Source organism: Ambystoma mexicanum, chromosome 11 (assembly GCF_040938575.1).
Source record: "Ambystoma mexicanum isolate Mex_15411 chromosome 11, UKY_AmexF1_1, whole genome shotgun sequence".
Taxonomy (NCBI): Eukaryota; Metazoa; Chordata; class Amphibia; order Caudata; family Ambystomatidae; genus Ambystoma; species Ambystoma mexicanum.
Window position 1 is genome coordinate 189,630,321 of NC_090934.1, and position 26,937 is coordinate 189,657,257.

At 44.1% G+C, this 26,937-nt stretch overlaps 1 protein-coding gene across 1 annotated transcript in view; it reads right to left on the reverse strand.

Annotated features, from left to right (window-relative positions):
• The window catches only part of LOC138503210 (uromodulin-like), a 381,643-nt gene that overhangs the window by 53,634 nt on the left and 301,072 nt on the right, over positions 1–26,937 (reverse strand). The window contains exons 7-8 of the mRNA XM_069622795.1: positions 17,209–17,454; positions 12,603–12,762 (exon numbers count right to left, since the gene is read on the reverse strand). Of these exons, the coding sequence (XP_069478896.1) occupies positions 12,603–12,762; positions 17,209–17,454 (406 nt within the window). The remainder of the gene's footprint in view (positions 1–12,602; positions 12,763–17,208; positions 17,455–26,937) is intronic.

A 26,937-nucleotide genomic window follows, 5' to 3' on the forward strand; every position in this document is an offset into this window, starting at 1 on the left:
TAATATTGGTAAAAATTCAGAGGTTTATAAATATCGCCACCCCGATATCGCACGCTAGTAGCTATCCACTGTTGACCTCCACTACAAGTAGCTATAGCTAACGTAAAGGTTGGAGACCCCTGTTTTAGACCTTCTCACAGCAATGGAGGGAGGAATTTGTGCCAAGATCTGGAGTTCCTATTGCACATTCCTACCTGCAAATGACGTAGAGAATGGTATGCTTACAGAAGCAGTGACAATATTATCGATGATGCACACCAAGATGGAGGAAGAGGACAAATCAACAGGAAAAGGTTGTCATGTAAATGATCCTGGTTGCCATCATGGCTAGCAGAGGGAACGAAAGTATTACTAGGAGCACTAAAATTGGCACTAGTTGGACTGTTTGTGGTGTAGATCTGCATTAAACAATGGTGCAAAACTACTGAGAGGAGATTAGGGATGAAGGTGATGGATGTGAATATGGAGAAAGAAAAAGAGAAGATAGTAGAAGAAAGAGATAACCTAAGGGCGAGGATAAAGGAATGTCCACTGTTTCTGACTAAGATTCGACAATCCATTCGACAATAACAGATACCGGGGGAAATGGGTGTGGTATAAACCAGAAGGAGACTGTAGCTTTATGACCTGGAGTTTTGATGATCATGCTAATTATTATGAACATCTTGGAGGAGTAACGAAGATATGGCTGCCAAGAGCAAGAGTGACGAAGTATGGAGGATTGGTCAAATGTCGACCAGAGGGGGGACAGAAAAGATGGTCCCAGGAATGCCCCTCCCTCATCCCCATCAACATGATGGCCCGAAGAGTCAAGAACGGAAAAATTCATCATTATTCGGACAACCCCCATGAGCACCAGTGACTGACACGTATGCAGAGAGGTACTCTTTCAGACAGCCATTCAAACCATATGCAGTGAATGTCTTTATGGATACAGGTGCTTCAACAGTGGTTATAGACCTAAATGCCATGATGGGCGACGTTGACTAAATGCCAAGAAACCACTGTGCTGACGTCAGTAGTGACACCACGACATAGCCACGTTAGTCATGAAGTACATTTGTAACCATGCACAGCTGTACACAAACACACACTCGCATACATGAAGAACATACTTAGACAGTTCTGTAGATAGAGGACGGATCCATATACATACTGTCAAAAGCTTTTTTTATTCTTCTCATTAGCCAAGTGCAGAAACGCTGAACGCAAGGAAACGAAGAGATGCAGAGCAAGCTTGCAGATGCTTATGGCAACTAACCCTATGAAACTACAGGATCACATAATGAGTATGACAGGACCAAATACGACTAACCTATATGAAATACAGCACTATATAAGTGTGTAGAAATCATAGTAGAAGTATAATGAAAATCACATGAGGCCTCAAGCCGCAGGACAAAAAACGAGGGAAGCAGGACCAGGCTGCACAGAACAGGAAGGCCAGGACTCACGACCAAAGTCAGAGGCAAGCAGCACATTCCAAACTTAAAACGATAATGAGCCACCTGCAAAAAAAACAGAATAATAATTGCAGACCAGAAGAGCTCGATTTCCTGGTCCTCAACCACGTGATGCGGCCAACCTAGACAGTAGGCATTCACTGCGGTGGGAAGACGAACAGTTCTCAGCAGCCCAGACATGAAGTGAAACACGAGCAAGTTAACAATGTTGCAACGTGGAAAGCACTCCAATAGGCAAAAGTGGTGTTACTACCAAATACTTTGGGAACACATAGTCATTCACATCACCTTTAAGAGGTGCACAGAGGGCTGTGAACAGAACTGGGTCCCAGGCCCGGGAAGACCAGTTCCAGCCAATCAGGGGACAGAAACCCAGGGGTGAATGGCATGGGGCAAGTGCCAATGGTAATCCTGTGACCCTGTAACAATGTAATACATTGTTTCTTGGGGAAGGGACAGGCCAGCCCCCTGATATGGAAGGACCAATTGAGTAAGGTCTATAAGAGCAATGTATAGTGTATACCTTATATAAGCAACAAAATAAATAAATAAATACCACTCCGAGCACCCAATGAGTACTCGTGATAGGTTTTTCAGGGAGGGCCCAGGTCATTACGCCATTTTGCATTAAAAACGGGTTGACACGATTGTGAGAATGGAGCCTCTGTAGATTTTTGAATGTCCTCTATGATACCTGTCGGTTTTGTAATAAATAACCGTTCTATCTTGCCCTTGGCTGAGTCCTCTGTTTGTTCTGTGGGGAAGGGGTGTTGAGCCCTTGGGAGCTGAACGTGTGAGCTCGTGGTAAGTAACCCACCAGACCTCTGGCATAACTGACCTCACCAATAGTAAGTACATTCTGGCAGAGACGGCCAATGCACTTCTTGGTTTCCCATAAAGACCGTTCTTAGACAAGGTTGCCTGGTATCCCTGCTACTTTTTTCTTTGCATATTAACTGGCTAACAGACACACAAACTCACTCTATGGCTGTCGTACCTCGTTTAGGCTTGCTAAGTGTACCAGTCTTTGCATAGGCCGATAACACGGTTCTGCTTGCTAAAAAGCCCCAGCCGTTGCAAATAATGATAGACACTTACATAAAATGTATGCGTGGTTTAGATCTCAATATAAATGTGTCAAAGTCAGCAGTGACGATATGTTCCCCGGGCTGGAAGAGAATCTTAGCCAGTCCCTCAACCTTCTTTGCTAAGGAGAGCCTATGAAGCTCACTGATGATTATAACTATGTATGTATTGCATTTTCTTCTGCTTTTAATGGGGTCTGTACTATGAGAAACAACTTTTAAAAATGCGGCAGGCAATAATAGGGTTCTCTGGACTTGCCAGGCTTTATATTGCCGACCCATTGAACTGATGTTGAAGGATTTATAAGGTCAAAGTAAAAGTGATCACAAAATCTGGAGCCGGAATTTGGGGCCACTCGAACACGGTAAATATGCAAACTGAATAAAAGGCTTTCTTTATAATTACTACCCCTTCCATGCTCAACCCCTAATTGTGTGGTCCATACTGAATCGGGACTAACTTTTTATTTGATGATGAACTCCAGCTTAAACCTATCATACTTTTGTTTAGATTATGGGCAGACAAAAACGCAATTTTACCTCAAACCATTTGATCTCACATTCTATTTCCTGAGCACAATCCCACTAGAATTCCATGGTTATTTTATATACAACTAATGTTAGCTAACTAGGATCCACGCATGCACATTGTTTACCAACCCAATCCGTTGCCCAAGTTCATTTGCTCATGCTTATAAAGAAAAAATGAAGAAGAGAAGATAAGGAGATTACAAAACGGACAAATCACTCCTGTAATCTTTGCTACAGCTCAGCTCTCCAAGTATGTGATTTCCCACATGAACGCTCGCTCATTAGCAGAGCAAGACTGAATTTGCTTCCCTTGAGAGCGGTCACAGCTAAACGGACTAAGCCCGAGTATCTGACACCAATTTTTTACTTTGTAACTTGCCGAAGGAGGATATACCACATATATTATTATTCTGCTTTGCTTATGTGTCAATTTGAAGGAATATGTTAGGTCCTCTATTGAGAAATTCGAACTTTATAAAATGTAGACCGGCTATGTACCATTCATTACTGGCAGAAACACCATTGAGTGCATGGACACAGTTGAACCTCCTCAGGGCAGCCTACAAATTCAAGGAACATTCTCTGTAATAAAATCTATTTTACGAATTAAAAGTTGTTCGTTTTTATATTTTTTGCGTTGTTTTATTGTACAGGTTTTAATTATATTTTTTAATCCAAACTAAACTTTATTGAAAAAAAGATTAAACCGGGCAGTATGGGGCATGAATTAAGGCTTGCGTGGATCCGAGCACAGCAATAGTAATAAAGGTGTGAGAGAAAAAGTGAGAGGCTTATCAGCCCACTTAGCCTCCAGAGGTTTAGCATTAAGGTGCTCAGCTATTCTATCAGCGGCACCAGTTCTAGAAGTAGATGTGAATTTATAAAACAATCACCAACTATCTCCTTATGTTATGTTAAATCTTTCTATTTTATTGGTAAATAAATAGATCTGAACATTGTTTCTTTTGTTAAACCGATTTCATGAATGTGTTTACTGTATTCTGAGGTGAAGTGACCCCATTTGCCACACGTAAGGTAAAAAGTTCCAAAACCCGAGAGAGTGAAAGTCTGTTTTTGCTGACCACTGTTGCCAAATACTGCGAGAAGTCACAGAAAATAAAATAGATTTCCTAGAAGAGGAGGGTTCAGTAAAAATCGTCCATGATGGTGGGAGGAAGCAGACTAGGATTGTGCGTCCAAAACGAATGTGCATTCTCAGTGTGGAGCTAAAGGAGAGGCAGGGAATCCAAGCTTTGAGCCACTTGCTCAGATACAGAGTATCCCTGAAATGTCTGAGACATCGGTGGAGGGGGGAACCTGTAGAGACGAACCGAAAAGATGAGACTCTCGGGAGACACAGGCAGGAATGCGAGCTTGCAAACAAACACATGAAAGTACCCACCATCGAGAGCTGACTTTAAGAGAGAGAAGCCACTATACCTATTGTGAGGTCCTAGTGCAATAGGGTATCCGTGAAGGGTTTTCCTCTGTGGACTGGAGCCAAAGAGTCAAGCGGGTGACAGAATAAGAAGCGACAAGGAGAGCCGATATTGAGAACAGGAAATCTGTGAAAACAGACCCTTTGGAAAAAGGCGCTTTGTGGGAATTCCGGTCAGTGGTGCTGATAAAGACAAAGTAACCAGAAGAGAATTGCATTCTGGGTGATGTGGCCCAACATTCCAAAGACATTCCAAAGACAAAGGAATCTGAAGAGAAGCTCATTATTGTAGTTGTGTAAATACACACTCCAGAGACGCAGCACAGTGAACATTGTGTATTTTGAGTTAAAGTTCACTCAGTTGAAAGGCATACAGAGGAGTGATGCTCAAGCCAAGCAAATCGGAGGAAAATTACCTATTGAGAGATGTGGCTCACTTTATCTAAAAATATGGCCCAGGGATGCTGACCAAGCCAAGTGTATCCGAAGAAGTTTGTTTACTGAAAATGATGGTTCACTCAATCCACTAACCTAGTGCAGTAGCACTGGCCAGATCAAAAGAAATGTGTAAGTGAACCTGACAATTGGGAATCACACTACATTTAATGAGTCCAAAGATGCAGGAGCGCTGCTGCCTAAATCAAGTGAACCTGACAAACATGAATTGGGATTCACTCATTCCAAATGCATGGAGAAGGAGCGCTGACCAAAGCAAGTGAAACAAAGTTGACAAAACTAAACAAATCTCTGTCTCCAATGGACCAGCTGTAGGGAGTAGCTTGGGTGCATTAGTAATACCTTTAGAAACCAAGCCACATATCTCCATGTTCCTTCAAAACATTGGCTAGTACTATGGTTAGATCCAGACATGCCGTTGTTCTTGAGTGTCAAAGCAAACTTTCAAATGTAGCATTTGTACTGTACATAATAAATGATAAAAAATTATAGCAGAGAAATATCTATTCAGAAATTCCTTGTGATGGTTTTGTTCTGTAAATAATGTTGGTTGTATTATGTTTCATTTTATACAAGAATTCATTTTGAATGTAATACAAAGTTGTCAATATCCACAACAGCCACTGTTCAGAGATAATGCGTTATTAGTTATTTCGTATGGAACCTGGCAGTGTGTGTCAAGGCAAATGGTAATCTACAAGCTCAGAGGTGTGGTTGTTTAGTGTGTGTAAGGAATGGACAATAATACTGAATGGCCTTACTGTGCTTTGTCGCAGTGGGCTCACTGCATTCACACTTACATCTCACAGTTGCCCCACTACTTTGCACCATGAAAAGAAAAAAACAAAGACTAGAACTTGATTGGAGAAAAAACAAAACGACGCGGCGAACAAACTGAAATTCCTACAACACAACCGGGCTTACGAAAAGGAAATACAAAAAGCAAAGAGGAACGACAACCGAATCTTCAAAGCACCAAACACCAAAAAAGAGCTCTTCAAAATCATATACGAAATCAAAAACCCTCCAGGATGTAACAACACACCAACTCCGTCTGCGAAACTCTGGAACGACCTTGCGACCACTTCAAAAACAAAATCACTAACATCCAACAAACAATTCAAAGAAGACCGTCTGATCTGACCACAACCCCAACCTACACCCGGGAGGAGCACCCAAACAAACTACGAAACTTTCCAGAAATATCAGTGGAGACATTTGTCAAACTGGTGAATGAAAGCAACAACTCAGGGTCCCCCGATGACCCATGCCCACCAGACATATACAAATCAATTCTTAAACAAGGAACGCCCATGGAATATCACAGGAACGTCTTCAACCATTCCATCGCAACTGGGAAAGTGCCACAAGCCTTCAAAACTGCATACATCAGGCCACTACTCAAAGATACAGCGGGAAACGTAGAGGACCTCTCCAACTACAGACCTATCTCTAACATCCCGTATACAGCCAAGCTGCTCGAAACGTACATATACAAAATGACCCAAGAGTTTATAGAAGAGCACGGCCTACTAGACCAGGCACAAGTTGGCTTCAGACCACTTAGAGGAACGGAATCAGCTCTACTCTCAATATGGGACGATCTAAAAATCAACACAGACTCGGACAACAGCACTGCCTTGATACTCCTAGACCTATCGGCAGCATTTGACACAGTCGACCACGACACCCTCATAGCGAGATTAGAAGCACTTGGAATAACAGACACTGCCCTACTATGGATCAAATCTTTCCTAACAAACAAAACGGAAACTGTATGGATGAAACCCTTCAAATCCAGTCTGAGAGATTCCACCTGTGGAGTACCACAAGGATCATCCTTCTCCTCGCTATTAATCAACATCTACCTGTATCTACTAATCAGAATCATCAAAAGCCAAGGCCTCACCTGCTACAACTACGCTGACGATACAAAAATAATCTTCAAAATACAAGACAACCCGGAAGGAAACTCAATGCTATAAAACTGCCTCTGCGATGTATTCTTCTGGATGAACTCCAATTCCCTCAAAATCAACCCAGGCAAAACTGAAATAATGATTGTCACAAAAAATGGAGGAGAAAACCAATTCATCCCTTGGCCAAGGGAACTCGGGACTACCCCAGCACCCTCGGCGATTGTAAAAACACCTTGGGGTTCTGATGGACAATAATCTCATGCTAGAGCCACAAGTAAACACTCTCCTCAAGAAATGCTTCTTCCTCCTGCGAGCGGCAAAGAGAATCTTACTGTTCTTATCGTTCACCAACAAAACGACCACCATCATCCCCCTTGTCATGTCCAAAATAGACTACGCCAATAGCCTATACCTAGGCATGAATGAACGACTCCTAAAAAAACTACAACACATCCAAAACGCGGCAGCCAGACTACTTCTGAAACTACCCCGAAGAGAACACACCGCACCAGCGCTGAAAACACTACATTGGCTACCAATAAAACAACAAATAGAATTCAAAACAATGGGCATTATGCACAGAGCAGTACACAAGGAAGGCGCTGAGTTCCTAAGAGAGAAACTGCGCCTACATCAACCAACAAGAATGCTCAGATCAAGCATGGACATCCGCCTGGAACCGAAGCCCTACAACAAAAGAAAACTTGGAGAATCCTCCTTCTCTCACCAAGCCCGAAAACCTAGAACGGCCTTCCAAAGTACATACGTAACACAAGAAACCACCTATTATTCAGGAAATTACTCAAAACCTGGCTCTTCACGTCATAACTAGAAAGACTGGCCACAAGGGCACCGACATACCAAAAAACATCAACGAACGTAGAGCGACCGCGATACTCACCGATCAATCAATGGAAAAAGCTGAGGTAAATATCCCACGGCATACTAAAGGACCAAACGGGAGACAGTCACAATATGACCAAAGACAGTAAACATAGCAAACTAAGACAGAAAGACTAGAACAAATCATCAAGAGGACCAGGGCCTAACTATGACCTTCCCCAACAGCCCTTAGAACAAAACATAGAGAGGGAAAGGAAGCACTGCATCACGGGCCCAATGCAATGGGTGAGAAACAGAATGTTTCATCACTACACATGGTCCACCAATACAAAGCAGGAAGCACAATGCCCCACCACACAAAACTACAACTAAACAACAGTCTCAAGGATGTTCACCCCACGGAAATCAAAGAATCAGTCACGACAGAAGGATACGAACGTCTGAATACACACGCTCACCAAGACGGATCCACTAGGACAACACTTCAACACGACCGCGACCCTGAACCACTCAAAGCCTTAACCGACCAGGGTCACACTAGATCACCTAAGAATAGATATCACCCACCCAGTCCCACACCTGAAGATTAGGTTCAGACGCACCCACCAATCCAAACTATACTCAATAGGATACAGTTGGATTAGCGCAACACCACCAAATCGAGTCGGCCACCAAGAACCATCAACTTCCGAGCCCACAGCAACATCCAAACCCACAGGTATAACGGAATCATAAGTACCTGAACCAGGATACAGACCCCACTAACCCAAACCTCAATATTCTGCATACTTAAACCCACACAACCACTCTCCCAGCAATCCACACACACTTTACCACACCGCATCAACAACACATAAGCTTCACCCACAGCACTCGAGGCCTTTAATCCGAACTGATACTAGCACCAAAGCCCAGCACTCGGTGTATACCGAGCTGAAACTGCCAACAGCACACCACATCTCCCACTCTCCTTCTCCCCTCCTCCCGACTAACCCTACCCCATCCTTCCTGTTTACAGACCCGCCAGAGTGCCTGGGGACCAATTCCGTTGGTGACGGTGCGCTATACAAGTACCGATAACATAACATAACATAACTTTGCGCACAACCGCCCTTCAGTATGCGTACACATGTCTCACTGCAGTCACATCTGACATACACACGCACTCTCTCTCACTCGCTGTCCTTATGGCACGCCCCTCATTATTCTCATAACTGTTCCTCTCTGCACTCACACCAGTGCCCCACTAAACCGAAACATTGTACCTCACTGCACTTACCCTGGCAGCACTCACATTAGCACCTCACCATGTTCATAGTAATCGCTGTACTTACTCTCAGACTCACTGAACACACACGTGTCTGCCCTCACAGCTGTGCCTCAGTGCGTTCAAACCTCACCCCACACCCAAACCTCACTGCACGCTCAGACTGTGCCTCACTGCACCGGGCCCACACCTGACGGCAGGCACAGACTGTGCCTCGCTGCACTTCTGCTCTCACCTTACTGTCCTCTCTCCTGCACATTACTGCTCCGACACCTGCATCTTACTATGCATGTCCTCGGGTTTCATTGTGCTCCCTCGTTTCTCACCGTGCTTTTGCACCCATGCTTCGGTATGGAGGTCCCTCCTCATCTCACACCCATAACATACTGCGCTCACTCCGGTGCCTCACTGTGCTCACACCACACTGCATTGTGCTCAGACACGTTCCTCTCTGCCCTGACCGCCATGCATCACTGGCCAAATATCAGTGCCTCACTGCACCCATAAAGGCACCTTATTCTGATCACACATACACCTCTCTGGGCCCGCAGTCATGCATTTCTGTCCTCACATAGCACCGGATTGACCTCACACCTGCACCTTAATGTGATCGTGCCTCCGCCTCACTGCACTTATACTGTGTACTCAATGTGCCTCAACCTACCAGTGCCTCAACAGGCTCATGCCCACTCCTCATGACACTCGTTGCAGTGCTTCATTGCTCTCCACTATGTCTCACTCTGCTGTCACCCATGCTTCACTGGCACCTATGCCTTGTTACACTCAGACACCCGTGCATCTGAGCAACTCTAATGAGCAAATGCCGTATAAACATAGATTCCTAAAGATGCTAGACACCTTGAAACAGAGCTGAGAGATTTTAGAGCTATTCTGTCTTTGGCAGCGTAGGGTACTTTGGCAGGCCTACATTGAATACTCGCCATAAGTTTTTTAATACATCAAGTCCTTTTACAGCCCAGAGTAATGATGTTCCTGTCTCTTTCGTATGTGTGCAAGGGCTGGGGTTAGGGAGGGCTAAGATGTCAGCAAGACTGAGTGGTTTATCCTGGTAGGAGGAGAGAAGTGGTTACCCCATTGCTTGATCTGATGTACTGGTATGCATGGAGTGTGCTGTCTTGTGTTAACGGATGCAGGGTCCAGCGAGCTTCTGTGTACTAGCCATGGAGCTTTTATCAGCACGGTGCTATTTATTTTATTGTGCATTTGTAAGACGCTTATACATCAAGAAATTGTGTTTCAAAGCGCCCACAGGGCAAAGGGGAGGAAACAAGGGGCAAAACAAGACAATGGAATAGGGTAACAAATGATGAGCAAAAAGGCAGAGGCGGTCCTACTATGCCTTGTGAACATTCAGAGTGTGCACGTGCAGAGAGGGGGAAGGAACAAGAGGGTGAGGGGTAACTGCTAGCAATTCCATAGAGGGGGAAGTGCCAGAGAGCCGGTTGCAAGGCAACTGGTAAGTGCAGGGCAGAGACCACTTGGTAGGAGAGTGGTCAACTGAAAGCGCAATAAGTGCTGGCCTGTGAGACCACACACGCCAGTGGGTGCCCAAAGGCAAGTGCGTATTGGCAGAGGTTTTAGGCGATTGGATAGAAGGCTAGGGTCCAGAAGGACACATAAGGTCCCAGGCAACTAATCTCAGAAACTGCGGGTTCGCAAGGGAGGGAGAGGGGAGGGAGGAGAAGAAGACGGTCTTGAGAAGCTTGCAGAATTTCAGTAAGTCCGGTTCAAGACGGAGAGGAAGTGGGAGGCTGTTCCAGAAGAGAAAGCTAGCCAAGGAAAGAGATCCGCAACCCACTCGCTGCTTGGGGAAGCGCTTGACAAGCAGAGAGTTGAAGCTGGAAGAACGTAGAGATCTGGAGGGAGAATATTTGGTGAGAGCTTGTACATAGTTTGGCCCCAGGCCCCAAACAGCCTAAGGGTGATGCAGAGCGATTTGAATTTGACCCTTTCAGCAACCGGGGGGCCAGTGGAGAGATTTTAGGGCTGGAGAGAGGCGATCCATGGGCTTGAGGTCAAGGATAAGTCTTGCAGCCCTATTCTGGATTAGTTGGAGGGGGCCAAGAGACGAAGAGGGTAGATTAAGGATGAAGGCTGTTGCAAATAGTCCATCCTAGAAAGTACCGGAGCTCTAGAGACATTGAGTTTCTGGGGAAAAGTGAAACCGTTCCTTCCTGGTTATGCATAATTGGGTGAGATGAGATCTGTCTGCCAGTCCAACATCTTTCTTCTCTAAGCCAGTCTGCCCTGATCTTGGGACTTTGAGTCTATTTCCTGTGATCTCAGCCCTGAACAGCATCTTGTCTGTGGAAGACCCTCTATACAATGGAGATATGAGATGGATGTCAGACTGGAAGAGCTTCAACTGGCACCACCCATGCTCCCAAATAACACCTTGGCTCAGATGTGCTGTCGACTCCCAATTGTGGAGGTATTTTCTGAAGTGTATATATACCTACCTCCAGAGAGGCTAGGGTTTGTGTCTCATATGTTTAGACCCAGAGAAAGTCGGTCCCGGTTCCTCTATTGTGTCTCCATCTGCCCCCACTCCCACTACGCCATTCTGAGGTTTGTTCCAGAAACAATACTTAGTGGTACTCTGTTGAGGTAAGCTCACTTGAGGGGCAGGGATTCTCTGATTGTACTCTATGCTACTTCTCCCATCATAGCCTGATAAATGAATTTTATATTGAATCACAATTACTTCATTTTGCGATTTGTTCTGTTTACGTTACTTATCGTTGGTTATAAATGCCAAGTACAGTTTTTTCTCATTGTTAGTTCATTTGGGAATAGCATAAGCTCCTGGCCCCTTGCTCTTAAGTACTTCCCAAAAAGCTGGGTTCTTTGAGGCTTGAAGGGAGGGCTGTTGACTCGTTTGTACCCACCACTCGGGTTTTGCATTTTATGAGGCTCTCAAAAGAACCCACAAAAATGCTTACACTGAACACTCTGATCTTTCATACCACACCATAACAATAACATTGGCAATTAGTACAAAATGGCTTAAACTATGATGCAGAGCGGTTTACAGAGAGGTCATTGTATATTGTTCTGGTAGTTATAAACAAGGGCGTAGGCAGAAATAATTTAGATCATGCACTTTTGCTGTTTTGCAGATGGCACTCGACTGAACAAGTAGAAATGAGACTAGAATTGGTGGATGAGTCTGTGCACAATATCATGTTTCAGTGTAAGAAGATGGAGCAGAAAAGGATGCTTCTTCTCCGCCCTCTTAGGCTAAAATATTCTGGATTCGCTCTGGATGCTGTTGTAAAACAAGTTAGGAATGTTCTGAGCAGTGCAATTCATACATTTCATTTTGGTCCTGCTTTGAAATTAAATACAGAGGTCTGATTAATGGAAGGCTTGTAAAAAGCCACGTGGTCAAAAAAGGAATGCCATTATTGGAACAGTCCTGGATCTGATTACCAGGGTACTTGACTTTAAGTGATTTTGTCAAATTGAAGAAATACAAAAATTGGCCTCATTGAGCTTACGCCCGTGCCTCACTGGGATCCCAGGGGCCAATCCGCTGTCTTCGCATTCTCCAATTCTGCACCAACCCTCGTTACTCACTTGGCAGACGTCTGGCGTTTGCTTCTTGCACAGCCTCACATCACAGCGGATGTACACTTCCGGCGAATCTTTGAAGACGAAGGTGTCCATCTTAAACCTGACTTCCAGGGAGTCGCCGTTATGCACGTATAGCGCGTTGACGTCCTGGTTCAGTGCGCAGCTGAGAAGAGAAGAGAAGAGAAGAGAAGAGAAGGTAGCGGTTACAGCAGACTTCTCACTCCCTTCTTTTACTATCTTACGCTCATTAAAGTCAGCTGACTCCCTGAGCATTCCATTTGCCTTTGTGGGTCACGGGGTTAGATGACCTTTGTGCCGGCCACTATCCCAGTGTTGGCTCAACAGTACTTAATTATTGGACACATCTAAATTCCATAATCTGCAAGAGAGACATCTGAGACCTTTGGCAACAAGCTTAATGTTTTAACAGAAAAAGAATTGTCCAGCATGTAATCACCCTTCAAGACAATTGGGCTTTTGAGAGGGTGTCAAGGAGAGACTGTGCTGCAACATTGAGACACACGCTCACTGGGGAGGACAGTGCACCAAGGAGTATTTATTTCTAAAGCGTGAGATAATGTGCTAAGGAGCGAGATTCTGCTATCAAGTAGTGAATCTCTGCCCAAAGAGTGAGACTGTGCATGGTACTCGCCCAACTAGTCAGACCATGTCCCAAGGAGTAGCACTCACATCTAAGGAGGAAGACTTTTCTCGACCACTTAGATCTGTATCCTTTGATTCTCCAGGTGTTTGGGACTACAAGATCCATCAGCCCTACCCATACATTAAATGCTGAGAGATCATGGGAGCCATATCCAGAACATCTGAAGAGCCACAGGTTGCATCCCTCTGCTCTAACGCATGAAAGTCCTGTCCAATGAGTGAGACTGTGTCCTAATTTGTGGGCTCAACCTGAGTGATGGGGATGTGATCCAAGGAGTGAGTCATATCCAGTGAGTGAGACTATTTTACACAAGGTGTGTGTGAGGCTTACCACCTGTGAGTGAGGGTGCGGGCAGTGGTGGGAGATTCAAACCCAATGAATGGCAACTGAGGCATCTCCATTGGTATCGTATCAAAATACAGAACAAGGAAATCATGAGGATGACAATTCCGAATTTTAAATGCCACATTTTGCTGTGTATATTGTGGTGGGTGGGTTAAGCCAATGCATATGGGGAGAGTAAGGGGTGGCTACGGGGGTCCCCCCTGCATATATTTATATGCAACAAAATGCGTTTTCGTTTTCTGGATTTTAATTTCACAGTGATCACATAGATCCTCTCCATCTTCTACTATTCATCACAGCTTCCTGCCTCCTCCCACTTATTCGGTTCACCTGCACATCCGAATAATTTTAAGGCAATCCACAAAGGCTTGAATATCAGCAGCAGTAAAAAAAGGAAAAAGCTAACATGAAGCTCACAAACCTCATTCAAACAAAGCCAGCTGGGGCTTCATGGACCACAGTACAGTAAAAAGAAATGGACAAAGGGCCTCAAGGGACCGCAGGGGGACACAAGCGAAAAAGTATATTTTGTTCATATCAAAGACAAAAACACACGCCATTAAATAAAAAAATAAAAATCATCATTTTTCGCGTTCTTAGCAACGCTTTTTTCTTGGGCTGTCATCTTGACAAAAGCTACTGAGTGACTTAGTGTATAATTTTGAAACAATAAAGTTTTCAAATTCCTTAAGGATTTAAATAATTCCTGGCAGTCGTAGTGTGCCTTTTCTGTTCTTGATTCAAAGGTATCTTTTTTGGCCGTGTCAATGTCATTTTATACTTTTTGTTGCATCCATGCTAAATGTTAATTTATCCACATCTGATTGTGAGTGTTTCTATATATAAAAACTTTTCCTTTTGCCTTTCCAGAGAATCTTCAATTCAGGAGAGAACGAGGCCTTTGAAAAATATGGTATGAGGCAATTTGGGTATTATGTCAGTATAAATTAACAATGGTTATTCTTGAGATTTGACTAGAACAATGAAATTCTCGTTGTGATCTGTTTTGAAGTCCTTTTGTGTTTTTTGCTTGTTTGATTTTAAGCTCAAACTTATTTATAATTCATATAATTCATGGTGGCTTCTAGGATCCTGTCAGAGAACACACCGCTGCATGGCCTGACCCTTTCCTCTTTGGAAGAGAAGCTTTCCCTTGAGCATGCTACCAGCATCTGGCATCAGTGCTCTAAAATATTTCTGTATAATTCAGGGTGTGGTTCAAAGGTTAGATCACCAGAGGCCATGTATTTTCTCAGCTCCCCATGTTATTCCTCTGGGGAAGAAAACCTTATTTAGTTGTCCTTGAAATATGTGCTCCCATTCATGATCCATCAATTTGCCCTGCTTATCTGCTTGCCAAACAGGGAAGAAGGAGGACCAATCCTAACAAATACATCGGTTATTTAAAGAGCGCAATTATTCTGGTGATAGTACACATCCAAATGGGGTTACCTTTTCTCCAGAGTTCCTTAGACATCTGAATTCCAGGTATAGGCAGCCCTACGACCATGTCCACATGCAAGAGTTTTACACTACACAACTGGGTTCTCATCAGGGGATGTCTATGGGGGTCTTACAGGCTGGACCTTCATTTGGATTTTACAGGCTTCAAGTTGGATTTTGTCACATGTCATTATCAGGTTTACCTTTCAGAAGAACTATATTTCGATGCAGGGAACACACAAATAAAAGTAATGGAAGAGTTAATCTCACTATCACAAAATTGGACTCTAATGAGTTTCTTCGACTGAAGGTCTAGGTTTTATTAGCATAATGTTGATTGTCACTAAAGAAACTAGGGTTGGCACCCACTGATCAAACTTAACCTGTAGAACAGCTTTTTTATGCTTAAAAGTACTTCAAGATGGAAGCCACCTTTCTCCTCAGAGATGCTCCGCTCTAAGAAGGCTAGTACGAAACCATGCATCTTAAGGATGCTTATCTGTTAGTTTCGAGTGATAGAGATGACATCTGCAAATGGCTCTGGTTTCCTTGGAATGGGGAGCATTGGAACCTCACTGGCCGCCCTCTTCTAAAAGAGGTATCACGTGAAAACTTCAGCAAGAAGACTTGGGCAAATGGTGCCTAGTTGTGTGAATTATGGCTTGGAACTGCTGGCGGTTCATGGGAGAGGTAGTTGTGTCAGAGTTTGTGAACATTGCTCTGTTTCATTTTATTTTGTTTCTTTTGTTTATCATAGTCAAGAGAGTTTGCAGATCATTTTAAACCTCAGTGTTGTTAATACAGTTGTGACTTTCCTACAAGTGCCTCTCTGAAAATAAACTATGGTTTGTATCTAGCAGTCCACACACTCAGCACACATTGGTTGCACAGTCCTGTCAAGTGTGTGGAAGTCCTATAATCAGCCTTAGCAGTGTTGGTGAAAATGTTATTCAGCTGTTCTAACGGACTAATTGATAGGATATGCTCTACTTCTGGTGGGAAGAAAATTCACATTGCATTTGCGAATTTATGTTCGTTTAAATTTCTTCAGAGGACTTTCTACTCCAACTTGAGAAGTTTAAGTAAGCCCAATGGTGTTATTACACATATGTGAATGTATCTCTATATAAAAACAGCATCTCTTGTGTTGACAAATCAGTGTGTGTAGACACATGAACTGGTTGAATAGCATGTTCCATAAATAGACACCCCACTCTAGAGAGGACACCCCTCCACTCAATAGCTCCCCATTGCAGATACAGCCTCATTCCGAGTTTGACAGTGAAGTCCTGCAGTGCTTTCATGTAAATACTGCCAAACCTGGTTACTAATACCACCACTTGGCCTCATGGATTTACTGCTGAATTATGAGCAGCGGGACAGCGATGGTCATCGACCATTTTGGGAATCCAAAGGGTTACAGTAAGGATTTGGCAGATTTAGTGCAAGGTAATTCTGCCTGTGGGAAATTCACCAATTTTTAATGGTGAAGTAGAGGATTTACAGCCACTTCAAGAACAAACTTGGCATTTGGAGGTGTAGTAAAGCTGACAGTAGTTCTGTTACCGCTAAAAAACAGTAACTGTATTACCACCTACGACTGACCGCACCACCGAACTCGTAATGAGGCCATAGATTGTTGAATTCATAATCTGGGGAAGGTGAGCAATGGAGGGACTGAGAGGGAACTTGCAACCGCTTAGTTCTGTTCTCTGTAGTAAGCAAGATGTTCTAGCAAGTATGAGTTACAGCCATTGTGTTATGGAACAAGCAATTGGCAGCAGTTGGAGCACTACTGTTCGGTTATGTTTTTCCCTATTTCTTCTTTACTGTTCAAAGTGCAGCCTTTGAAGTTCTAATCTTGCATTTATACGGATTAAAAGTATAAGGCAGTGGTTCTCAGTTCAAATCGGCACACACTCATCTGCCTCTTTAGTGAATGTAATAGAGTGATGGATTGGTTTTGTGCAGCACCTTTCAAATCACCAATAAATAGAAAATAAAATAGTCTTGGCCAGCATTTTCATTCTGCTAGTGTACTTGTTTTTCTTTTTACACACCCTGTTGGAACTTGTGGCTTCGCTTTCATTGCATTTTATATTCAGAGAGAGTTTACTGTGGTGACAAGTGGGAGAGACAGTGTTAATGGCCACTTACCCGTCTGTAATTAAGTCCACTCCATCGGTGTCATAGGAATCAGTAGATGGAGCCGCAACACAACGTTCTGCCCTTAATGTAAAATTGTCTCCATCAGCAAATGTAGTTCTAATACCAACATAGACCGGAGAGCCAACAGTCAGTGTATAGTCTACTTCGTATGGTTTGGTAAACGCATCATCGGTGTAGGCAGCCATGATGGCTTGAGCTGATCCTGCGCCGTTTATAGCTGGTAGCGTAACATTTCTAGAGACAAATGAGAGTTCAGATAAGCATGTGAAAGTTCTTGACATTTTCATAAAGGCATTAAGGATCAATCGATTGGTTGATACAGTCACAATGTTTTTCTTTTTACTTCGCAAGCAAGCTCTTAAAAAACGTACAGTAGCCCTGTGACTCCTTATCGGAAATTACTGGGTTAAAGAGCTTTCTAGGCAGATAGTCATGGCGCCTTCTTCACGTTTCCCAGCGTAGAAAACCCATCTCTGCTTTGAACGTAATCTTACAAGGACCCGCTTGTGGGTTTTTATTCATCGAGCATAATACTGAATACTACAAAACACGTAAAGCATCATCAGCACACTAAGACCACACAAGCACTATAAAACCTATCAGAATAATAAGCGGCCAATACAGCGTTGTACTATTTATAAACAAACACAAAAGGCGAGGCTGTTGCAAGGCTTACATAAAACAAGAATATGTAAATAATGTAAGGGTTTGGAAGGAGGAGACTGACACAGGTGGCATGGTTTTGGGCAGCGGCTTTTATTCTTCAAAGAAATAAAGAGAAAGCCCTATTTTTCTCTAACTCTAAGAGGGTTTGAAAGAACGCCAATCATACTGCGCTGAGCCCAGCATTGTTTTTAAGAATTTAATATTCACATGTTACTACAATTTGATAGTGCTCACAGAACCATAGAATGTCCTGATAAGCCAACACGGTATCGGGTAATAATGTTCCCATACATAATGTCACCGGGAAAAGCCATTGGCGACATTATATATGGTGGCATTATGTATGGGGACGGATTGCGGGGATGTCCCCTGCTCCACTTGTAAAAAGAAAAAACATTCAGGGGCTGCGGGGATGCCCCCCGCATGTTCAATGCAATAATGTCTCCGCAAAAAATGGTGACGTTTATTGTCTAGAGACATTTTTGCGGGGACATTATTACATGGAACCGCCAACACGTGTTTCGACCATGGGGTCTTTTTCAAGGCTTAACAATGATCCAAGCATAATTAAATGTTACTTACAAACAATAGTAATCGGACCAGAGTTAAATCACAGTGCAGCATGATTGGTGTTCTTACAAACCTTCCACTATTTCTCCAAGAGGTTAGGACATTCCCTCTGGAACACCATAATAATCAGCAGCCGGCCTTATTATTTAATTATTACAACTTCACCTCATTGCACAAAACAATTGGCTGCCCTAGAAATTGTTCTACACTTTAACTCTAAGAGAGGTTTCCCTGCTTCAACTAAATCACTAAGTAAAACAATTTCAGAATGTCTGGAAATAAAGAGCCCACCGTCCAGTATCAAAATCCCACTTCTAATCCTTACACTTGAAAACAAATTAAAGTGGTTTACTGTTGTCTTGGCCCAGAAGAACAACTCTCTTCCTCTGGACAGATGCAGTTCCATATAATTTACAGTTTAATGAAGTGGGGGGTGTCTCCCTTCACCTGGCCTTTCTCAGGCTTTTTTTCAAAGTTCCACAAAGTAGGAGGAATGTCTCCCTTGCCCTGCCCTTTCTCACTCCTGATGATCCCCTGTGGTGACTAAATTGGGTAGACCTGGGGCCTGATTCTAAGCTTGTTCTTAATATAGGGAGGAAATCCGCCATTTTCCCCTCCAATTTCCAGCACCATCATTTTGAGATGGGTGGAAATATTGGAGGGGAAATGTCATGCTCTCCAGCAGCAAAAACTGCTACAATCTCTCTTAGGAGGGGGAAACGTGCTCCCGTGGTATAGTGAGCATTTCTCAAAAGACTGCCACTTTTCTAATTTAAGAACGTTTTCTTAAGCCTTCATTAAACTAGAAAAGTGGTGCTGCAGTCTGAGAAAAGCTATGTACATAATGGGAAAAAATTTGGAGTTTAAGGCAGCTCCCAGGGTACTGTTAATGAATGCCTCTTTTGGCTTGTGCAGGAAGGATGTTCTGGCCTCTGAATACAGTCCTTACCAGCCCCTTACATGTGAGGTGATTGGCAAGGCTGTTGCCATGCCCTAAATCACGACTTTGCAGGAGAGGCAGACTTTGTTTATTGCTCTCACTCCTGTATTACATCAGAATACATGTCTTTATGCTAAAGTGTCTTTCAACTCAGGCACAGCACTTATCCATTATAACACGCACCTCTGAATTAGGCTGTTGGTATTCTTCCTTACCAGGTACTGCGACGAAGAAGAGGGATCTTGAAGGACCTTGTCCTCATACACAGTTGAAACCTAGACCCTGTGTAGACTTAACTGGTTTTTTATAGTATCCCTGGTATATTCCCCTGCCAGGAATACTGTCTTTCCTCTAGCGAGTCCTCGGCCCTGTTGTCATGACTTCTTATTCTCAGGTTCCAGACCCCTTCACATTGACTTTTCTTCTTTGGGTCCCAGATCCTGTTACATGTTTTCTCGGGTCCCAAACCCCTTCACCTTGTTTCTCTTTCCCTGGTACCAGAACCCTTCATACTGGCTGGTTTGTCTTTCTCAGGTCCCAGGCCCCTGCATATGTCTTTCTCTTTCTCGGGTCCCAGACCTCTTTATATTGGGTTCTCGGATCCCAGACCCCTTCACATTGGCTTCACGCTCAGTGTCCTTGAGGTCCCCGGACCACCACCATACCTTCTTAATGGGCTTCCAGTCGCTCACCTCAGTGTCAGGCCTCTCTGCATCTTCCAACAGTTCTTCTGCCTTGTTTCGTGTTGTCGCGCTGCCGTATGTGGCTCCCTGTCATTTCCTGGGAGCCTGGCTGCATGTATTTGCTGATCCGTCTTCCGCGTCTCTCTTCCTTGTCGGGAGCCTCAGCCTTTTCCGGCTTTGAGTCTTCGGGCCTTTTGAGAGAAGGTAATGACGCTGTCTCTAATTCGGCCATGTCCCAGTCAGCAGCTGCAGGTGCAGCTCTTTCATCTGCGGTATACTAGCTTTGCTCACAGTGCTTCTGGGGAGGGACCGACATCACTGTTAGTCCCTTTTCACTTTTTAAGTTCCACAGAACACAAAATCCAGACTGCTCAATGAGGTGGACTTGTGGATTCTTTCTGGTTCCGAACTTCTTCCTCATCTCAGTACATTGAGTGATGGATTCAGTAGGGAGCCTTGATCTTCCTCCTCCCAGTATAAGTGGTACTATTGCTGCAACATAAATACATGGTGGAATTTACATGATCAGAGGAAGGTAAAGAAAGTGAGTGAAGAAAGGTGGGTGAGGGTGGATTATACTGCGTTATCCCATGATATCCCAGAGGGGCAATCCATCCCCCTGAGATCCACCCGCTGAGTACCACCCCCAAGGGTACTGATGAGTAGCAGCCTCACATTCCTGGCTTCATGGAATGGGTCTGCCCCTCGGGGAGAAGTGTCAGGTTCAAGTCCGACTCTGATAACCCCAGTCACATAGGACAACCAGGGTCTCCTTTCACAGGGAGACTTTCTCCCCGAGAGTGCAGCCTGCAGATAACAGATGGAACCTGTCAAGCTAGGGGCTCGGGTGATAAGGCTGGAGCAACCAGCAGAGCTAAGGAATGGAAAAACACATAAACCAGATCATTAGCCCTTCTTATCTTAAAACAGTATAGCGACACCTCCCTCAGACAGTACCCAACTCCTACCTTCTGTGATGTAGATGGAGGCGATGAACCTTCTTGCAAGCTCCAGCCAGAGTAGTACAGAGAGTCCAGGATCACCAGAAGGGGAGGATTTACCAGGAGAGGTCCAAAAAAGTCTTCTTCGTGAAGGAAAGCTGACCCGAACGGCACGAGGGCGCAATCATGGGGCAGGACAGAACTCCAGTACCAGTATGCACAAAGTCCCAAAGGAAGTCTCTGAGCCGCAGATCAGAAGGACAAAAATACCAAAAAAAACAGATGAATCCAAAAAGAAACCAAGTTCAGTTCCAATGAACAAAACAAAAAAGAAAGGAAAAAATCAAAAGCAATTCAAGGCGAAGATACAAAGTCCTTAGAAGAAAGCATTAGGGGAATCCACATGGAGGAACCAGAGAAAAACAAAACCAATAGGGATGAAGAAGGCGCAGTCCGGGAAACACAGAAGCCAAGTTCAAGGAGAGCTACAAGATCTATCCAAGTGGAAGTAGCGTCTGAAGCAGATATGGGCAAGGCAAAAATCAATGTAAAAAAATGAGAGCCAAACCAAAGACGGTTAAGGAGACCCGCCCGGAAGGGTCCCATTGCATAAATACAGCCTCTTCCGGGTAGCGCTAGGAGAAAAAACACGTGACACCTCAAGTGAGCGCAAGGTACCGGGCTTGCTGGGGATTGTAGACTGTGGCAAACGCAGGAGCATCTGCTGCCCCAAATGCCGCTGCCGGCGCCACAGACTATGCTGTCTGGCCCTTGAGCAGTGTGAGAACCTGGGGAGCGGGCGGGTCATGACAGAAGGTACGTCATCATAGGAAATAGTCAGAAACTTCTTTTTAGATAGAACAAAGTGTGGCTCCCCATCTTTGAATCAATGGAGCAGATTTTCAAGAAGTAGCGCAAATTAAAGGAGAGCAGTTAATGCGCTTATTTCATTTGCACTACTTTTCGAAATACGTAGGTCAACTTATTCTCAAAGTTGACCTCTGCTTTTCAGGGGCGGCTGGGAAACCAGCCATTTCCGGACCTAATTAAATGTAGTAGTAAAGGCCGATAGTCGGAAAGCACGACAAGCAGCAGTGATTCAGATTCGCAAATAGAAGGGTACAAATAGCCCGAAGGAATGCATGTTGAAGATTCTCGAGGAGACTTTGAAATCAAAAATATGTTGCTCCAACTCCAGTTGGACATAACTAAACTAGACACCAAAATTGACCACCTAACCTGCAAGGTTGACCACCTTAAAACCAGTCTACATGAGCAAAGTGCCAGACTGGATGAAGCAGAGAAGAGAATAGGGTTGAAGATGCCTCAGCATCGGTTTCACCTGAGTTGCAAGCTATGGAGAACACACTGAAAAGTGTCATTAAAAAAAAAGAAAATGTTGAAGGCCGCCCTTATGAAATACCATTTGCATCCTTAGAGTGAGTGAATCTACTTTAACAACGTCCATGGAAATCATGATAGAAAAGATGTTGCAAGAGCTGTTCATGCCCGACACCTTCTCTGCTATGTTTGTGGTGTAAACAGCACATCATGCTCTAAAACGACCCAGTATAGTGCAACTGTAGAATTATATGGATTAGAATATGGTTTTGAGGCTTTCCAGAGATAAACATCAGATTCAATATAAAGGCGATATAATCACATTTTTTCCTGATTTCTTGTCCGCTTTTCTAGCATTGCAGAAACATTTCCTGGTGATCAAAAAGGTTCTATGATCTCACCATATCACATACTCTATGATGTTTCCAGCTAAGCTGCGGGTGGTCCATAAAGGTAAGACTTTTTCACCACTGTGGAAGCAGCTCAGAGTTTCCTTCCTACCGTTGCCCAAGTTTAGAGGGACAATAAAGAATCAACTCGCTGCTGAAGAGGGAAATTCGTAATCAAAGTATCTGTCCTTCTCGGGGAGGGCAATTGACGATTCGAAACAGTAGCAAACGTGTATCCAATGGCTCAATAGCAGTTTAGACTGGAAAGGCAATGACATAGAAAAGCTGACAGCATCGTAATTGTTACTAGAAACGCCATCAATATTCCTTTGAAACCTTGTTAATGTTTAATCTCTGTTGCTGGGTATATTGGACATGGTCCTATATGTCGATCTATTGGAGAGCCATATAAGTCAGTAAGACCCAAATAAGTCATCGAGATTTGCAAACTGGAATTAGTTAACATGATGCATTTTATCATACATGTCTGAGGCTGAACTTAATTGATGTAGATGTGTGACCTTACTCAGAGGGGAGGTTGGCTCCTGATTGTTCACCGAGTGTATTACATGATGTACAGTTAAAAGGTTGGGGTAGTGGTCTACATTGAGAAGGATTTTTATCAGTGAGGGCGGGAGATGGAGGAGGGTTTCTTCCAACATTATCAATTGCTGTTACAAGTTGCAATTGGTTATAAAAGGGGAACTACATTACATATGTCCAAGGTATTAAATTTGAAGCACTGTCCGGTTGGGTATCTTGGGCAGGCAAGATCACTCGCAACTGATTGCATGTTGACGCAACTCAAACGCCTACTAAACGACGTGGCTATATGTTACTGTCTTAGAACTTAGGGGTGAAATACAGTGTAGGAACGCAATTACTCTTAAGCTGTTAATATGGGATGTTCGTGGGATCAGTCATCCAAAAAAGCCAGGAAAATACGTTATACATGTAACAACATGCTGCCAACATAGATTCCTGCCGGAAACACATTTAACGGAAAGTGGTAGAATCTAAATGTGCTAGGAAGTGGGGATGCCATATATTCTTTTAGTCCTTTTCGCCATACTCCTGTGGAGTTGCAGTGTTGGTACACCATAATGTTGGATTTAAACTGTAAGAAGTATTCTCGGACACAGAGGGAACTACACTAATTGTTGTCAGAGATGTTAAGGGATTCCTAGTAAAAGTGATCAGCAGTTATGCTCCAAATACTGTCTCCCCTGATTATTTTAAGTGGATCAGGCAACAACTAGTCACTTGACAGATTCGGTAATAATAAATAATAATAATAATAATAATAATATATACTCTGGGGGACGATTTAAATACTGTCTTAGATTGGGTGCAAGGACCTGCATAGCTCCCAACCTTTTTTGTCGCCAAGGCGGGTGAAAACGCCTGATTTATTTTGGTTGGGTGGGCTGAGAGCCTGTTGAAGTGAATGGGCGTATGGGGGCTTGGCAAGTGAGACAGCTGATTGTAAGGAGAGTGACGTTTTTGTTACAAATTAATCTCGTATTGTATTTATAAACTGAAACCTACTGTCTCACATGAGGCTAAATCATAGAAAGTGGAAGCTTATCACTGCTGACTCGGTAGACTTGAGTCTCTGTGGCTGTTCCCTACTTTTCCCTTTGGATTTTTTCTGTACCCACAGCCCGCTGCGCTGGCTCATTTAGTGAGACTGCGCCTGTGTGAGGCATGCACCAGAGTCTCGCGGCTCCAAGGCGGGTGGAACAAAGGAGCTGGCGGGTGGGCTGGTGTGTGGATGCTTCTAGCGGGTGACACCAGCCAAAAGCGATTGAGTTGAGAGCTATGGACCGGCAAGGACCGCTAAAGAGGGTTTGCCGGTGGGATACCCCGTCCTGCTCAGAGGTTGAACCAACTCTGTGGGTTATAAGATTTAATAGACATATGGAGAAACCAACATCCCCACACTAGCAAATTCACGTTTTATCCCTCCCCATGACACCGCCACATGCATAGATATATACTTATTTCCAGAGCAAGTGTGGGGTGGATAGAAGACTGCACTATCCTCCTGCGAACGCTCTCAGGCAATTCACCCCTGCTGGCTCAATTAAGAGTCTCACTGCGAGGATCATGGAGCCGCACACAGAGATTAAAACCTGCAGCCCTTACCGATCAACTATTAAAATGATAAGACTGCTTTATACTCAACCTACGATTAGAATTATGATTGACAACTGACAGCGCTGATTCACAAGACGGAAGCACAAGCCTGGGGTGTCCCCTGTCCCCGACTGTTTGCTCTCACTGTGTTACTGTTTGCCCTCATTATAGAGCCTTTGGCCACATGGATTCCGTGCATAAATTAATCTTTTCCCTCTATGCCGAAGAGATGTTGTTCATCAAGAACATCCAAACAAATTTAGCATCAGTTATGCAAGACATAGTGAGATACCGACACTCCTCTTGATTGAGAATCAGTGGGCCTCATTACAAATCTGGCGGTAACCCTGCCAGTGCTGCCGGCAGTTGCCACCGGATTCGTGTCATTTTACCGGCACATAGCTTGCTTGTGTCACCGGGACATTACAAGTGCCGTCGGCCCGGCAAGTTAGGTGCCGACAATTGTTGTTCCCCATTCCCGTTCACGGAAGCGCCGGCATCATTGCTAACGGTGCCGGCGCTTCCGTGAAGAGTCTGCCTATCAAGGCCGCTGCGCCCGGCAGGGTCAGACCTGTCGGGCCTAGTGGCCCTGGCTGGCAAACTTGTAATTTGCCAGTCTGGAAACAAGGGTGCCAGTGAGCTTACCGGCACCCTTGTTTCCAGGCCGGCAAAGTCGTAATGAGGCCCAATGTCTCCAAATAAATAATATTCCCACTCTGAGGGTCTTGAGCAACTGGATAGTTTCAGTGGGCTCAACTTTTGCTCAGACTACACACGATATTTGGGGATAAATATTACCAGAGACAATCCCGATTTACTAGGAATTTCAGAGCTGCACTGGAGAAACGTAAAAAAGGTAGTGTGAATAGCAACACCCCTTCCATCACTATGTGGTAGAATATCCCTGATAAACATGGTGAGCCTACCAACATTTTTATATTTTTTTGCGAATAATCCTCTGATCCCAAATAAAATCTTCTTTACCTGACTGAGAGGTGCATTTTTGGAATGTACATGTGTAGGAAAAACTGGTGGAGCAGCTTGGTCCAAGCTCACCCTACCACTAGAGTTGGGTGGGCTTGCCGGGCCTGATTTTCAATACTATTACCTGGTAGCCCAAGGTCAATACCATCATACTGGTACAAGCCTGTCCCCACTCTCCCACATGTACAGATTGAAAGAGCAATAGCTGCCCCACCGTTGTTACGTAGTTCTGCGAAAGACCAACTTGAGGTATGAGGGGTTAAATATTGTCGCATGTACTCAAAACGCATGGGTAAGAATGGCTGACCCATTTAAAATGAAAATACTATACAACTCTGCTGCCAGGAAGCCATAATCTGCGTGTCCCCATATCCTCGGGAAAATGATTTACAATAGAACTATGCGGGAGCTAGACCTCATCACATGGGAGGACTTCTTAACTGAAGGAACCTTTATCTGCCTGGTGAATTCAAAGAGCTGGGAGGTAAGGTCTCCCATGAAATATGGACATATTCTAGACGGCATTAAGAAGCAACATGTGCCCTTCCAACACCTCTGAATTACTGAACGAAGTAATATCTCTTAAGGCTAAAAGAGACTGGTTTCCATAACGTATCAAAAACGAATTAGTACTAGCACACGGATCACTGTGGGTTTATGCTCTTGCATCGCCTGTAATTTCAACGCCAGGCATTATAACTTGTACATTATAACGAAAATGTTCATCAGACTTTTCTTGGGGGGGGTTCCCCCCCACACCACCTCCCTCGCCTATTGGGGGGGGTTCCCCCCCACACCACCTCCCTCGCCTATTTTTACCTATTCCCTACCATCCAACTCCTTATCTGCTCTACTCCCCCCCCTAAAAAATTCGATGAATATGTTTGTTATAATATACACGTTTAAATGCCAGGCATTGAAATTGCTGGCGATGAAAGGAAGTCGTACCATCACTGTATCGTCCCGTAGAAAGTGGGAAAGAGATCTATAGCTAGCGATACTGAACGAGCAGTGGTTTTGATTTTGCGTCCAAACTAAAAGGGTCTCTCTCTTTAAACGCACAC